The sequence below is a fragment of the Mastacembelus armatus genome, chromosome 22 (genome assembly GCF_900324485.2).
Source record: "Mastacembelus armatus chromosome 22, fMasArm1.2, whole genome shotgun sequence".
NCBI classification, from domain to species: domain Eukaryota; kingdom Metazoa; phylum Chordata; class Actinopteri; order Synbranchiformes; family Mastacembelidae; genus Mastacembelus; species Mastacembelus armatus.
The window spans coordinates 2,901,281-2,913,954 of NC_046654.1; the positions used below are offsets into that span (position 1 = coordinate 2,901,281).

General features: G+C 40.1%; 2 protein-coding genes across 3 annotated transcripts; both read right to left on the minus strand.

Annotated features, from left to right (window-relative positions):
* Positions 1-1,979: 1,979 nt before the first annotated feature.
* nat8 (N-acetyltransferase 8) lies at positions 1,980-4,497 on the minus strand. Of its 2 annotated transcripts, none has more exons than XM_026303004.1 (2): positions 4,392-4,497; positions 1,980-3,104 (listed from the first exon to the last, which is right to left on the minus strand). In XM_026303004.1, the coding sequence occupies exon 2, from the start codon at positions 3,090-3,092 to the stop codon at positions 2,418-2,420; it is 675 nt and encodes a 224-aa protein (XP_026158789.1). In that variant the 5' UTR covers positions 3,093-3,104; positions 4,392-4,497; the 3' UTR covers positions 1,980-2,417. The 2 variants fall into 2 exon arrangements, with proteins under 2 accessions (XP_026158789.1, XP_026158781.1); XM_026302996.1 differs by having other exon boundaries at positions 1,980-3,101; positions 4,392-4,496.
* Positions 4,498-5,409: 912 nt separating this feature from the next.
* Positions 5,410-12,403, minus strand: slc39a8 (solute carrier family 39 member 8). The gene is made up of 8 exons (XM_026304262.1): positions 12,097-12,403; positions 11,356-11,518; positions 9,435-9,604; positions 9,226-9,348; positions 8,864-9,034; positions 6,777-6,984; positions 6,223-6,407; positions 5,410-5,807 (listed from the first exon to the last, which is right to left on the minus strand). Exons 1-8 carry the CDS (start codon positions 12,322-12,324, stop codon positions 5,661-5,663), a joined length of 1,395 nt encoding a protein of 464 aa, XP_026160047.1. The 5' UTR covers positions 12,325-12,403; the 3' UTR covers positions 5,410-5,660.
* Positions 12,404-12,674: the final 271 nt, after the last annotated feature.

Here is a 12,674-nt window from a genome sequence, read left to right on the forward strand (position 1 = left end):
AAACTAACAGCTGAAGTCTGCTTAATTTCTGCCAAGGCCTTCTCTTTGGTTACAGTGTACCGTGTTTCCACCATTGCCTTCACAATTTTGCGGCTTGGAATGGAGCATGATGGGTCCAGGATTTTAATGAAATTTTGGAACCCTTCATCCTCAACGATAGAAAAAGGCTGACCATCTTTAACTATCATGTCCACAAAGGCCTCATCCAGCTTCTGTTTTCTGGACACTGTGTGGGAGAAAAGTTGCTATATGAATATGATACACACATACATATATACAGTATATATACATATATATTTAGCTTACTATCAGGATTTCCAGTGTTAACAGGGTCACTGGTTTGCTGGGTATGATTGTCATCATGCCTGGCACGCAAGTGTCTCAGCATAGGTGATGTGTTGTTGCTGTAAGACAACTCTTGTGTGCAGAGCAAACACCACACCTACAAGCAATTATAATTTTGAGACCCATTTAAAAATGAAAAATACAGTTCAATTATGGAAACATAACATGTATGCCATAAACTGCATTATACCTTATTTGGTGGTATGAGATCAAAATGATCCCAAACTTTAGAACGTCACTTATTGGTGGGACTCGCCATGAAAATACTCTCACTCTCACTCTCCAAATCTCTATCTCCTCACAACCCCATTTTGAAGCATAATGATGCATCTCATATAGCTGGTATGGCACCAAACCACTCAAATCTGTCAAACCTGTCAAGCTGTCATTGGCTCAGAATGCATTGAAACGCCATGAGCCAATGACACACACTGAAAGACTATGAGCCAATGAAAAGCTTCGAAACATTTTGAAGCAATGAAGCGCGAAGCGAAACAGTGATGACGTTCGAATCTTCGAAGGTCATCAGTCACGTGACACTGGTGTTTTGATACAAGCTCTGACACAGCGTTCCGAATCACTCCGCTTCAGGAAGAGTGACACAAGCTCCAAAGCCTCGGTATCATTTGCCCATCACTACCTGGCATACATGTTTTTGGACTGTGGAAGTAAACCAGAGTACCTGGAGAAAACCCACACAAGCACAGGGAGAACATGCAGACTCCACACAGAAAGGTGAGGCAACAGTGCTAACCACTAATAATAAATCAAGATCAGCTGTTAATTTGAAAAGGTATCTGGACTCCCTCACAGAAACAGATATGGGTAGATTTTAGATTAAAGCAAAAAGGGGGAAGAACAAATTACACATGTACGTCAGTCAGCTCTACACACAACCGCATAGTTTCTGCTTTCTAACAGGTTCTGGGAAACTGATCGCAGGACAACAAGCCTACTAAGGATGCATTTCTATGTAACTAAAAATGGGAACTAGCTGCCTGCTATGAGTGAAACTGTGGATCAGTCACATCATGGTCAACACATGATCCACTTAAAGAGTACTCCACCAGTCGCACTTTCACTAAAAATCAGTGCAGAAACTAGTTTGTTTTTTATTCTGCACATTCGTCTTCCACTGTCGGCTCACAGCAGGAAGGTTCTGGATTCAAATACTGTTGGACACTGGGGTCTTTCTCTGTGGAGTTGGCATGTTCTCCCCCGTGTCTGTCTGGGTTTTCTGCCGGTGCTTCCTCCCAATGTCCAAACACATGCAGGTTAGGTTAACTGAAGACTCTGAATTGCCCATAGCTGTTTCTCTGTTTATCCTGTGATAGACTCTCGATTTGTCCAGAGTGGATCCTGCTTCTCTGTCCGCTAAGAGCTGAGGTTCCAACTCCCATGACCCTGAATTGGACTAAGAGTTATAGAGAATAGATGGATGACCATTCTTCTTCCTTGTCAAAACTTGGTGCCCTGCAGCCTCAAGCAGAGATTACCTTGTGGTCTTCAGCCTCAACAGACACTGACTTAAGGGTCTTTATCAGACTCTACCAGCTCCCTCTGGAACCACAAAAGATGTGATTTTTTTAGCATGTGTATTTGTACTTCTTAAAACTTGTAAAAAGACTCATCTGCAAATTTGCATGGAGTCCCTCTTTAATAAGATCAGTAGAGGAAAAGATCCTGAGCCAATGTGTCCCATCAGGGCATTCATAAAGGTACAGTAAAGAAAAGGATGAATGTTTCACATAATTTATAAAAACTTCAGATGTATGAATTAATGTTCAAAAATCAAATTTACAAAATTAAACAATTTAAATTCCTTTCATGATGCTGAAAAAACACAAGAAGAAGAAGTTTAAAAAAGAGAAATCAATAAATGGTCAATCTGGTCTGTGAGTGTAACAAGAGAAATTATATCCAACCTTGTACTGCAACTGTGTATTACTTCCTCATGTGGGTACTGTGTTGTCATCATTACATGTTTACCTCAAATAAAACATACTGGCAAAACATGAGCAGAGAAAATGGAAAGATTAGTGATACCGTCACCTTGACATGTTACACCGTCTTTACGTCAGTTTCTCATCTCTCTGTAAATCGAGTCTGTATTCAAACAGAGTAAAGTTCATGATTTTGGCAACAAGCTCAGGAGCAAGAAACTCTCTTATCTTCACGTAGCCCATGTGTTCATACAGCTTCTGGGCGTCTGTCTGCACCACGGAGGTGACCAGGATGACTGCTAAATAACCTCTGTCACGGGTAAAATCAGCTACTGTCCGACACAGAGCCTTAGCGATGCCCATCCCACGGTGACTGTGCCGAACAGACATGCGTTTCAGCTCCAAGCACCCAAGTGCTTCCTTGGAGGGGAGGCAAGCCACCGTGCCGACTACCCGACCATCACTTTCAGCCACCCAAAAACACGAGTCCTTCTGCTTCAGGTAGGTCTCGGAGATGTTGTTCAGGTCCTTCCTGAGGGAGGTGTCAATATATTGGTTAAACATGTAGACGACAAATTGTCTGGTCCCAGCCAGGAGCAGGGTAGCAGCCAGGATGGGGAGCAGGAAGGATTTGGAGCTGGTCAGGAGAGCGCAGAACATGCACATGAGCACCATCTGGGTCACCGGCTGTTTCAGAAGATGCATGAAGGATGAAGGGACATGCTCACTCATCCCCAAGGTGAAGATCTCCTTCACAGCCTCAGCATCATCGTCCCGATATTTCCGGACCTGAATATTGGCCATGACTCTGCACTGCTTTTCAAAGCAACAGGAAGTGAAAATGCGAGACATGAGAAACTAGTACCAAGGACTAGATCAACAATCTGTCATCATATATTCATTCTGTTGTTCTTTTCGTGTCTTTTTCTTTTTCAGTATCACAGAATACTGGAGCACTTCCCTAAAAGTAGGACTCATAGTACTCTATGTAGCATTAAAGGGCAACTTGGACGTACTGGCACTACTGACGTACTACAGATTTCCTATTCTCTTACATGAATCATCTCACTATCCCTGAGATTTATCCTGTGACCCTTCAGAGAGGGCTGAGCTCTAGTCTGGGAATCACTGGAATGAATAATAAATGAAAATGATTGTTTACACACTGATGCATCTGAATTCATTTATGATCAATTACAGATAAACACATTTCTCCGATATTTTGCTTCTTATTTATTTTTTATGAAAGTTAAATGTGTGCATGTGCATGCCTGGCATGATAGTATGTTTATATTGTTGTATTTGTACTTTTAGTTAAGTAGTACTGCATAAGTACTGCAGCAAATGCAGACAAAAGACAATAACACACTTTCACTTTTTTACCACAATGACCCTCAGCCAAGTCTGCAGGTCACATGAGGCTGTTAAAAGAGGAATAAGTAAACCAGGTAACGCTACTTAAACCTACTATGTTTCCCATTCGATCAACCTGATCAGGTAATCAATCAACATTACGCTTAACGTATATCCTGGTGATCGATTACGTTACGTTATCACCTTGAAGAAAATGTAAACACGCGAAAACTCTAATTCCGCCTCTAGGGGCGCTGTTCTGTGGCCTGTGTGTGGCACGGACCATTACAGAGACCATCTCTAGGGGTCTGAGTGGCAGCAGTGTGGCCTGTCTGGTCCGTGCCATGGCATGTGTGGTCCTGGTGGTTTGTGGCATCTATATAAACGCATGTCACTGTATTAAAATCACAACACGATGTCACACTAAGCAGGATTTCGCGGACAGTCCAAAAATAAAATACAGCACGACTTTCCCGAATATATAGGTCTGTATGTAAAGTCTTTCTGGGTTTTCTTTAATTTTAAATAAATAAATAAATAGATTAAAAGGCACGGACCAGACAGGCCACAGAACAGCGCCCCTAGAGGCCGCTCCTGTAATGGCTCGTGCCACCGACAGGCCACACTTTTGGCCACAACAATTCCTCGGATTAGCTAACAGCAGCTAGCATCAGTGTTAACTGTTAACGCTGTCGATTTGAGCTGTGAGACCCAGTTAACAGGTAGAAAGGATAAATGGACATGACTTACCTGTTTTACCTGAACACCTGAAGTCTGAGTACGAACGTGCTGAGCATGAAAACTGTCGCATATAATGTGTCCGCTACTTCCCTAAACAGCAACCGGAAATAGTGCGTTCACGGTATACTAGAAAAAATGGGAGAAATGCCTTCCATGCTTTCTGTACATGCAACTGCTACACAGATCTTTTGGCACAGATCTGTTAAAACGCATCTTTATCAACTGGGGGAAGTCTGCCAAAGATATTCAGTCTATGTGAGTCAACATTACAACAGGGAGGCTAACGATCAATGTTTCATCCCCTCGGTTGTTGATTATTTTCCTTGGATGTTCATATTTACGGGACGCAAAGGGACCACAGCATTTTCCACTCCGTTTAATGATGATTGACAGCCACAGAGAAATTTTGTTTTATTCATAAATAGAGAAAAAAAATCTGATTTTTTTAGGGGAAAACATCCTATTCTTTTTATTACTAAAAGCTTTTTTTTTTAAAATTGTATAATTCTCCTATTATTTTACAGTTGAATGTATTGTTTACGAGTTGAGGGTATGATTTTAAAACCTGAAACGTATTTTGAACTACATTGATTTTCTTTCTCTGTGTGTGTGTTTTGAGATACTTTCAGTAAGGAGAGTTGAATTTTGACCAACAGCAATCCAAATGATGAAATATAGAGGCCTGACAAGTGTCATCAAAGTCTGACAGAAAATAAAAACCACTAAATGGATTCAAATACAAGTAGGAGCCTCTGAAACATTTATATAGTTGAATCAACACCTCTAAAATAGGACTGTTGTATAAGACAACTAGTTTTACTTAGGTATACCTAATACACAACCAAGTCTGAGTGTACACAGACAAAACACTACAGCTATTCAACACTGAAAAAGAACTGTTCTCACTAATAGAAAATATTTACTTCAAATAAATAAATACTTCAAAATACAGCCCCCCTGAGGTACAATAAACAGAGCTATTTCAAAATATACAAAGACTGAAAAAATAATTTATTGTCTCCTTAAAACAAATTTGACTAGATTTCATACATCAAATGATTGTAAAGATTTTCCCTTTTTATGGAGTAAACATTACAGTAAACTGATAGTCAAAACATATACAAATATTACTTTTCCTTTAAACATATAGTTTTGATTGTACAAAACATTCACATTACAGTCACTTTCCTGCCCAGCTCGGTAAGCTGTGAACAGAAAGAGAAGCTGCTCATAACAATTTTTATTTTCAGTTTTTGTTTCTCTTTTATTTGTCTTCTCTTAGCCCAGGTTGATCTCCCCTGCAAACATGGTGATTAATAGTATGATGGTGAACCCAGTGAGCAGCCCTGCGTTCTGGATCAGGAAGAAGATGAGCTTGGTGGAAGTCTGCTGATATTCTCGTGCTATGCTATCCATCTCTGGAAACTGAGACAAAGAGAGTCAGTTATTTGTCTTGTACTCAATTCTTTAAGGGATAATGGTCTGATTTTTCAACAGGTAGCATAATAGGAAATTATAATGTACAAAAGGAAGTGTAAATCAGTTGTTTCTGTAGCTACAATCATGTCAACATGGCCACAATCATGTAATATCTCTCCAGTTTTATCCTTCTGAGTAACACATTATATATATATCATTGCTTGTTAATAAAGAATAATGTTAGTAAAGTCAATTTTGATTAAACTTGATTACAGCTGACATTGGATTCCAAGGCCTTGATTGTTTTTATAACAAAAGCATAAAAATTTGCTCATATCAGAACCAACAAAGGCATCTTCAGGCAAGAGGAGCTATTACATAACATTTCTTCAGTATCCTCGGATAATGTCCTCTAACTCACCATGTCTGCCAGTGCAATATACAGGAACATTCCTCCTGCGATGGCAAAGATTGCATTGGGGGCAAAGTTGCTCCCGAGCAGGATGCCAAACACTAAGCCAAAGTAACATGATGCTGCTGAAAGAAGGTTGAAGAAAATTGCTTGTGGGATGCTCATACCAGCATTCAGTAGGATCACGAAGTCTCCTGCAGAGGGAACAAATTAAAAGAACTCTTCCATTAAAAGAACTTTTTTTAATATTTCGCATTCACAAAAAATCTTCCACCAAGAATTTGGACTGATGGAAGGTACACAGATTGAAGAGATATGCCCTTTTTCTTTACCAAAGCATAAGGAAAATTTAATAACAGTGTGTGTTAGAGAAATGCATTGTTAGTGCAATCCTGTAGCTCGTCACTAGAGGTCAACAGAGATCATAGATTCTTTTCATTTTAGTTTCAAAAGATGTAAAACACTGTTTCCCTGTTTATTTTCCTTTTCTGGAGGTTTAAAAAAGTAATGACTGGGATTGAAGAGGTTAAATAATCCATGACTTCACACTGATTACCACTCACCCAGCTCATGGGGAAACTCCTCACATACAATTGCAGTAGATGTGCTGAACCCTGCCAGTACTGACACAGTGAATGAGGCGCCAATAGCCAGACCATCAATGAAGTTGTGCAGCGCGTCACTCAGAGTTATCATCCACGCCACAGTCTTGATGCTGGTGATTCGTTGGCCCCTCAGCCAGTGACAAAACACACCAGACACCTGGATATCCTGGAATAGTGAGGGAACAGGTTAAAGGCAACATGCTACTGTTTGATTACAGTGACAACATACGCAAACAGTGACATGTGTGACATCTCTAAAACCCAAAGTTCAAATCATTCAAGAAAATTAGGCACAAAGTTAAATATTTTACTTTTGGCATTGGTGAATATATTTGAAAATATAAACAGGTTTAGAGCCAACCAGGCAGCTCAGTGGAGCTTTGAGCTAAATGCTAAATGCTGTTGTGATATGAGTTTCTTACGTTGCAGGTCAGTTTACAGCTAAGGAATAAACTTGTCAGAGGCTGGAAGGAGGACAAATGCGTGTAGTAAACTTGAAGACAACACGACACACCTTTTGCCCTCCTGGGTCAAAGTGACCCGTTCTGTTCTGACTGCTTATAAAGCATGAGGTATAAAATGATCACCAGTTTTTTAGTTGCGCCTTTTTAGTGAACTTGTTTCCAACATATTAACATATATTTTACACTTATAGTAGGGAACCATCCATGTCACCTTTAGTTAATTATATGGAAGAAAACCAAAGTTATCACATATTAACTTTTGAAAATGGGTCAAATTAACGCAAAGACAACAGGAAGGTTAACATATAACCTCATGGCAGGGATGTAAACTAGCGGAACACCAAGTCAGTGGGATTCATCTTCTGAAGCCAGTGAAGGAGCTATGCTGCCTGCAGGGCTGAAACATACTTTGACAATAAGCATGTCCAGCTTGGTCCACAAAAAAATAAAAAATAAATCAACTACAGGAAATGTTAGTTTCTACTGAATTTGTGAACAGCATCACAAATGAGCTCTTCAATTACAAATATCATGGCAGAAATGTTGTTAATGGGAAACCAGAGAGCAGTTGGGCACAAACAGAGCATTTGGGCCTTGGCGGAAGATACTCTGAGAGACAAAACGCCCCTTCTATCAGCCACAGCCAAACAAGGAGTCTTTGTGCTCAAGTCAGGAGGGGAAGGATCTGAGGCTTTCAGCTCGGTTTCCCTGCTATATGCCTCTGTATCACTGGTCTGTCTGCTTGTTTCGCATTTTGACCCCTTCAAAGCCAAACTGCTCCATATGACGCAAAAAGATTTGACAGTTAAACATTAACAGCAGCTCTAATCACCTGTCACTGATAACAGCCTATTAGGGGGAATCACAGAAAAACAAAAGAAGTGTGTGCAACTCACATTAAGATATAATTCTCTGCTCATTTTTCTTAGTATTTTGAAATACTGTCCACATCTGCACCATTTCACTAAAACTCAGAAAGCTGTGGTGTTTTTGCAGAATCACAGGTATAATCATTTTTAGTTTCTTGCATTGGTCACTGGCATACTTGGTTTTTTTGCATTCAGCTTGTAGTTGAGTGTTTGTATGTTCAGTGGAGTCTGTCTAACCTGTTTTTAATCACACACATGATCAAGTTCCCACCACCTCAACTTAGATGACACAATTTTGAATCACATAATATTTTACTGATATTACTTTGTGGGTTTTGTTGCACGCCGTATGATGGAACCCACACCCTAATGAGTGATCGGATGTTTAAAATGCAATCATGTATTTACAGTCTTTGATAAATTGCTCTGTGATAGTGGAATATGCCGGACACCAAATCACTATCAGTGTCACAAACACTTTAGATTAGATTTCCTGGAGGACAAGCTTATTTTAAGAGCTGAGCTAATCATTAGATAAAACCTGACTGAGAACAAGGTTGATTGTCATGCAGGGGTCATGAAGCTGATCAGTGATCAATACCAAACAGCAAACTTCAGTGTATAATAAAAGTACTGCTTCAGTGGCTTCGTACAATTTAATTCAGCCTCTGTATGTTATACTGTGATAGATGACCTGAGTGTGACTTGGTACCTGAGAAGTTGTCATATTTGTATGTGCAGGTTCTGTGTCCGAGCTGCTCCTGTCAGAGCCGATGGTGGTGATGTTAGTCAAAATGATAGCATCAGTTTTCCCCAGTATGTCTCCATTGTGGAGGGAGTTTTCTTGAGGCGGCTCTGCAGGAGTAAAGTGGCTGTGGCCATGCTAAGGACCAGAAAGACACCACATTCACAGTTCAGTGTGTTAGCATTCTAACATTCGCTATTTAGCACTACATGCTAACAGTAAATACCTGGTGTGTTAATCAATAAACTGGGGTAATTCACTGATAAATATACAACGGAAAGAAAAATGTTTAGCACATAACAAAGCCACTTACTGCGCTGTTATCTTACCTCATGATCTAACCGCAGAGCCATTTTCAGCACCTTCTCCATGAAAAACAAGAAGTAAAATCCACCAAATATTCCAACTGCATTTAGCACATACTTATCAGTTTTGGGATCAAACCCCAGGGCCTGTGGATAAACAGGAGAACATCAGTGATGCACAAATTTTTGATTTGCTGATTGTGTCCATTAAACCCACTGTACCCCTCACAAACCTCTGGTATAAGTTGAAGCACAGCATTGGAGAAGAGTGTCCCGATGGCCAGGCCAATGAAGTATGTCAGCACTTTAGGAAAATAAGATTTTTTGGTAAAGGGGATCAGCAGGAGCCCAAGCAGAGACGCCAGGTTGATCACAGTGACGGCCAGAAACCCATAACCCCACACTGCCAGGAAAGAAACAATAAACAGAGATTACTGTACCATTATTAGTCAACATTACAATCCTATAGTTTCCTATAGCTTCATCCATGTCTAGATGTTTTATAAATAAAAACATTGTGAAATGCGATATTGCATTAAACAGTCATGACAGCTTACAGCTAACTTTAGCATAAAACCATATGCCATTAGTGACTAATGAACACTAAAAGGGTTGGTGAATAAGGCTGCAGTTAGCTGACCTCCTCAGCATGTAGCTCAGCAGACGACTATTAACACTATTTATTTGCAAAAGGAAAATTCAGTTCAAAAGGTCAGGGAGGAAACAGTTGCATCATGAACAACACTGTGAACAACAGGGAGGAGGATGAGTCAGTGGCTCTGTGAGTCAATCCAGGACAGTGTGACAACCTCATTTCGTACCGACAGACACCACCTCGGTATTGGTACCTAAATAGTTTTAGAGAAATGAGTCTGTCTTGTTCTAATACTTTATTTTTACCTGGGAGAACATTTGAAGCCTCACATGACACTGAGAGAAGACAATAGAAAGATACTTGGACAATATTTGCTTGTTGCTGAAACACAGATTTCATAGCTGAGCATTTGTGCAGCACATATAAATAATAAGATTAGCAGAAGAGTTAAACTACCTTTGTCCTGTCCTCAAATAAGTATATCAACAGGGTCAAAACCCAGTGAAGCCTCGTTCAGAAGCCACAATCTCCTGCACACAGTGTTGGTGCCCAATGTGCTTTAATGTTTCAACAATGAACCTTGGATTGAGCAGTGTCCAGATAAGGTGAAACACTTTGTAAAACTCTACACGACTCAAAATCAGGTGAGGTGAAGATAAAAAGGCAATTATTGGTCAAGAAAGCATTGCAGAGGTCAGATAATCAACAGAAACAAACACTATCAGAGATGATACAGACCTGAAGGTAATAACTGGGAAATAATCAGGTGTCATGAACACAAAAGTGATTTGGCTGACGAGTGGGTAAAGGCCTGTTGGTCAGCTTGACTTCTTTTGGGTCAGGGGGGGTTCTGGGACTGAATTGCACCAGGGCGCTAAGACCCCATAATACTTTCTTGCAAATGCTATATTTTATTTGAAGAGATTTCCAACCGTTCTGTCATGTAGATAAAAATGATTCCTCATACTGAGAAACATCAGAAAGTAGGATAACTGAGATGTGTGAAATGCGTCAGCATTTAGAAACTAAGACAAGACATTTTTAAACATCCTATGACATTTCCAAACTTAACAAGCCCTAGAAAGTACCAGATCTTTATTGTTTTTATATAGTATCTCTTGTAGTATCTCTCTCAGCACCGGCACTGCAAAAATAACAACTTGGAAACCTGAATACAAGGCCACAACAATAAGACATTTAATTAACACATATGCTTCTGTTTCATTTAATGGTGAATACAGTTAAAGGCTAATAAACTTTATTGTACCAGCTTTACATGGTGTGTTACAAGGAGGTTCACAATGAAACAAAACAGGAAAGCAAGGGAGGAAATTTCACCCTCGATTTAAAATGAAACTTAAGCCAATCAGTCTCAAAGACACTCAGTCATCCACATCATCACTGTCAGTAAATCTCTAATATTTGTGTCACTCTGCATAAAAGCACTGCCAGACGTGACCTGAGGCAACAAACCTCCACGAACCAGGAACTATCTGAGTTGCAGGGGTCTGGACAAATAAGCGACAGACACATGCAGCAGTTGGGATGAAGCAACTCACCACTGTAGTCAAGCTGAGGCAGAGCCTGGAGGGCGGTGTAGGGGCAGGAGGGCAGCAGCACCTGGGTCAACACAGCAGGGCAGATCCTCCCCAGATGTCCCACAGTCAGCTGGCTGACATTACTGAACCCAAAGTGGGACAAGATCTGCTGTGCTGAGGGACACTGAGGGGCCAAAAGACATGATTAGACAGCTTTTTTATTGTTTATCAAGCTCTCTTGTCTATAAAAACCCTCCTGATGCTTTGCAGGATGTTTTTCCAATTACTCGCATCTGTCTTCTTTCTTTTGTGAATCTTATTGCATCAGTGTTAATTAAATGTGCCATATAAATTTATTATTATTATTATTAGCTGGTGATAAAAGAGGACTCATTAATGACTCATTCATGAATGTAGCACTGAAGTTTAAAAGGCAAAGCATCATCAAAAGACCATTCTTTAAAGTTTAAGGTTATACAGTTTAAGGTTATATAATTCATGAAAACACTTAAATATTATCTTAGAGCATTAAAGGATCGTTAAGAGGCAGGAATTACCTCTAAAAGTTCAATGAGTGAGATCAGTAAGAATAAGACACATAATAAAACGGTCATTAATGATCATATCAATAGTCAGAAATAAGTCTAATCAATATATGTCAAACAAATGTGCTACAGATATAAAAACAATTTGAAAAAAAACTATAATAAGTAAATGTTGATCAATATGTTAAACTGGTAATAAATAGTCACATGTGCTCACATCTTGGTTTGCCAGTGGATTTTCCTCAGTTATTGACTCAGCTCGTCTGTCAGAGACCAGCAGCAGCAAATCTTCCAGATTCTCCATTGAGATGGTTTTGTTTTCACCATAATAGCGTAAAATATTCTCCAAAAACTTCTGTCCATCCCGTCCAATCACGTTTATACTCTGGGACGTTGTGACAAAAGCCAAAACACACGTAAAAAAGCACCTCAGGTTAAACATCATTAGGTTTAAGTGTTACTCTCGTCCTGTGGAAAACCTGCTACTTGTGCGCATCTGAAAACATTTCACTCAAACATCAGGACATCCGCGGCGCAGTCCAGGATCACCTCCTCGGCGGGGCACAGAGTAAGTCCTGCAGTTTTTTTTCCAGGCTGGTTCAATTTATTTTGGTAGTAGTAGTCCCCCCTGAAGTACCCTGAGGTCTGTCGGGACTGGATGAGGCGGATCAGGTTCAAAGATCAGCCATACAGAGGAAAGACGGTGGTGAGGGACCGCGCGCACGCACTGTTTCAGTGTTTTTTCCTTTGTGACTTCTCACTTGGTATGCAACACACACACACACACACACACAC

What these genes read in the sequence shown, in the direction of transcription:
- nat8 (XM_026303004.1), bottom strand. Translation starts at nt 3,092, where the DNA reads ATGGCCAATATTCAGGTCCGGAAATATCGGGACGATGATGCTGAGGCT.
- slc39a8 (XM_026304262.1), bottom strand. Translation starts at nt 12,324, where the DNA reads ATGATGTTTAACCTGAGGTGCTTTTTTACGTGTGTTTTGGCTTTTGTC. An exon ending in ATCCACTGGCAAACCAAGAT is followed by an intron (nt 11,519 to 12,096) that starts GTGAGCACATGT and finishes TTGGCCCCTCAG; the next exon opens with TGTCCCTCAGCACAGCAGAT. An exon ending in TGCTTCAACTTATACCAGAG is followed by an intron (nt 9,349 to 9,434) that starts GTTTGTGAGGGG and finishes GTTTATCCACAG; the next exon opens with GCCCTGGGGTTTGATCCCAA.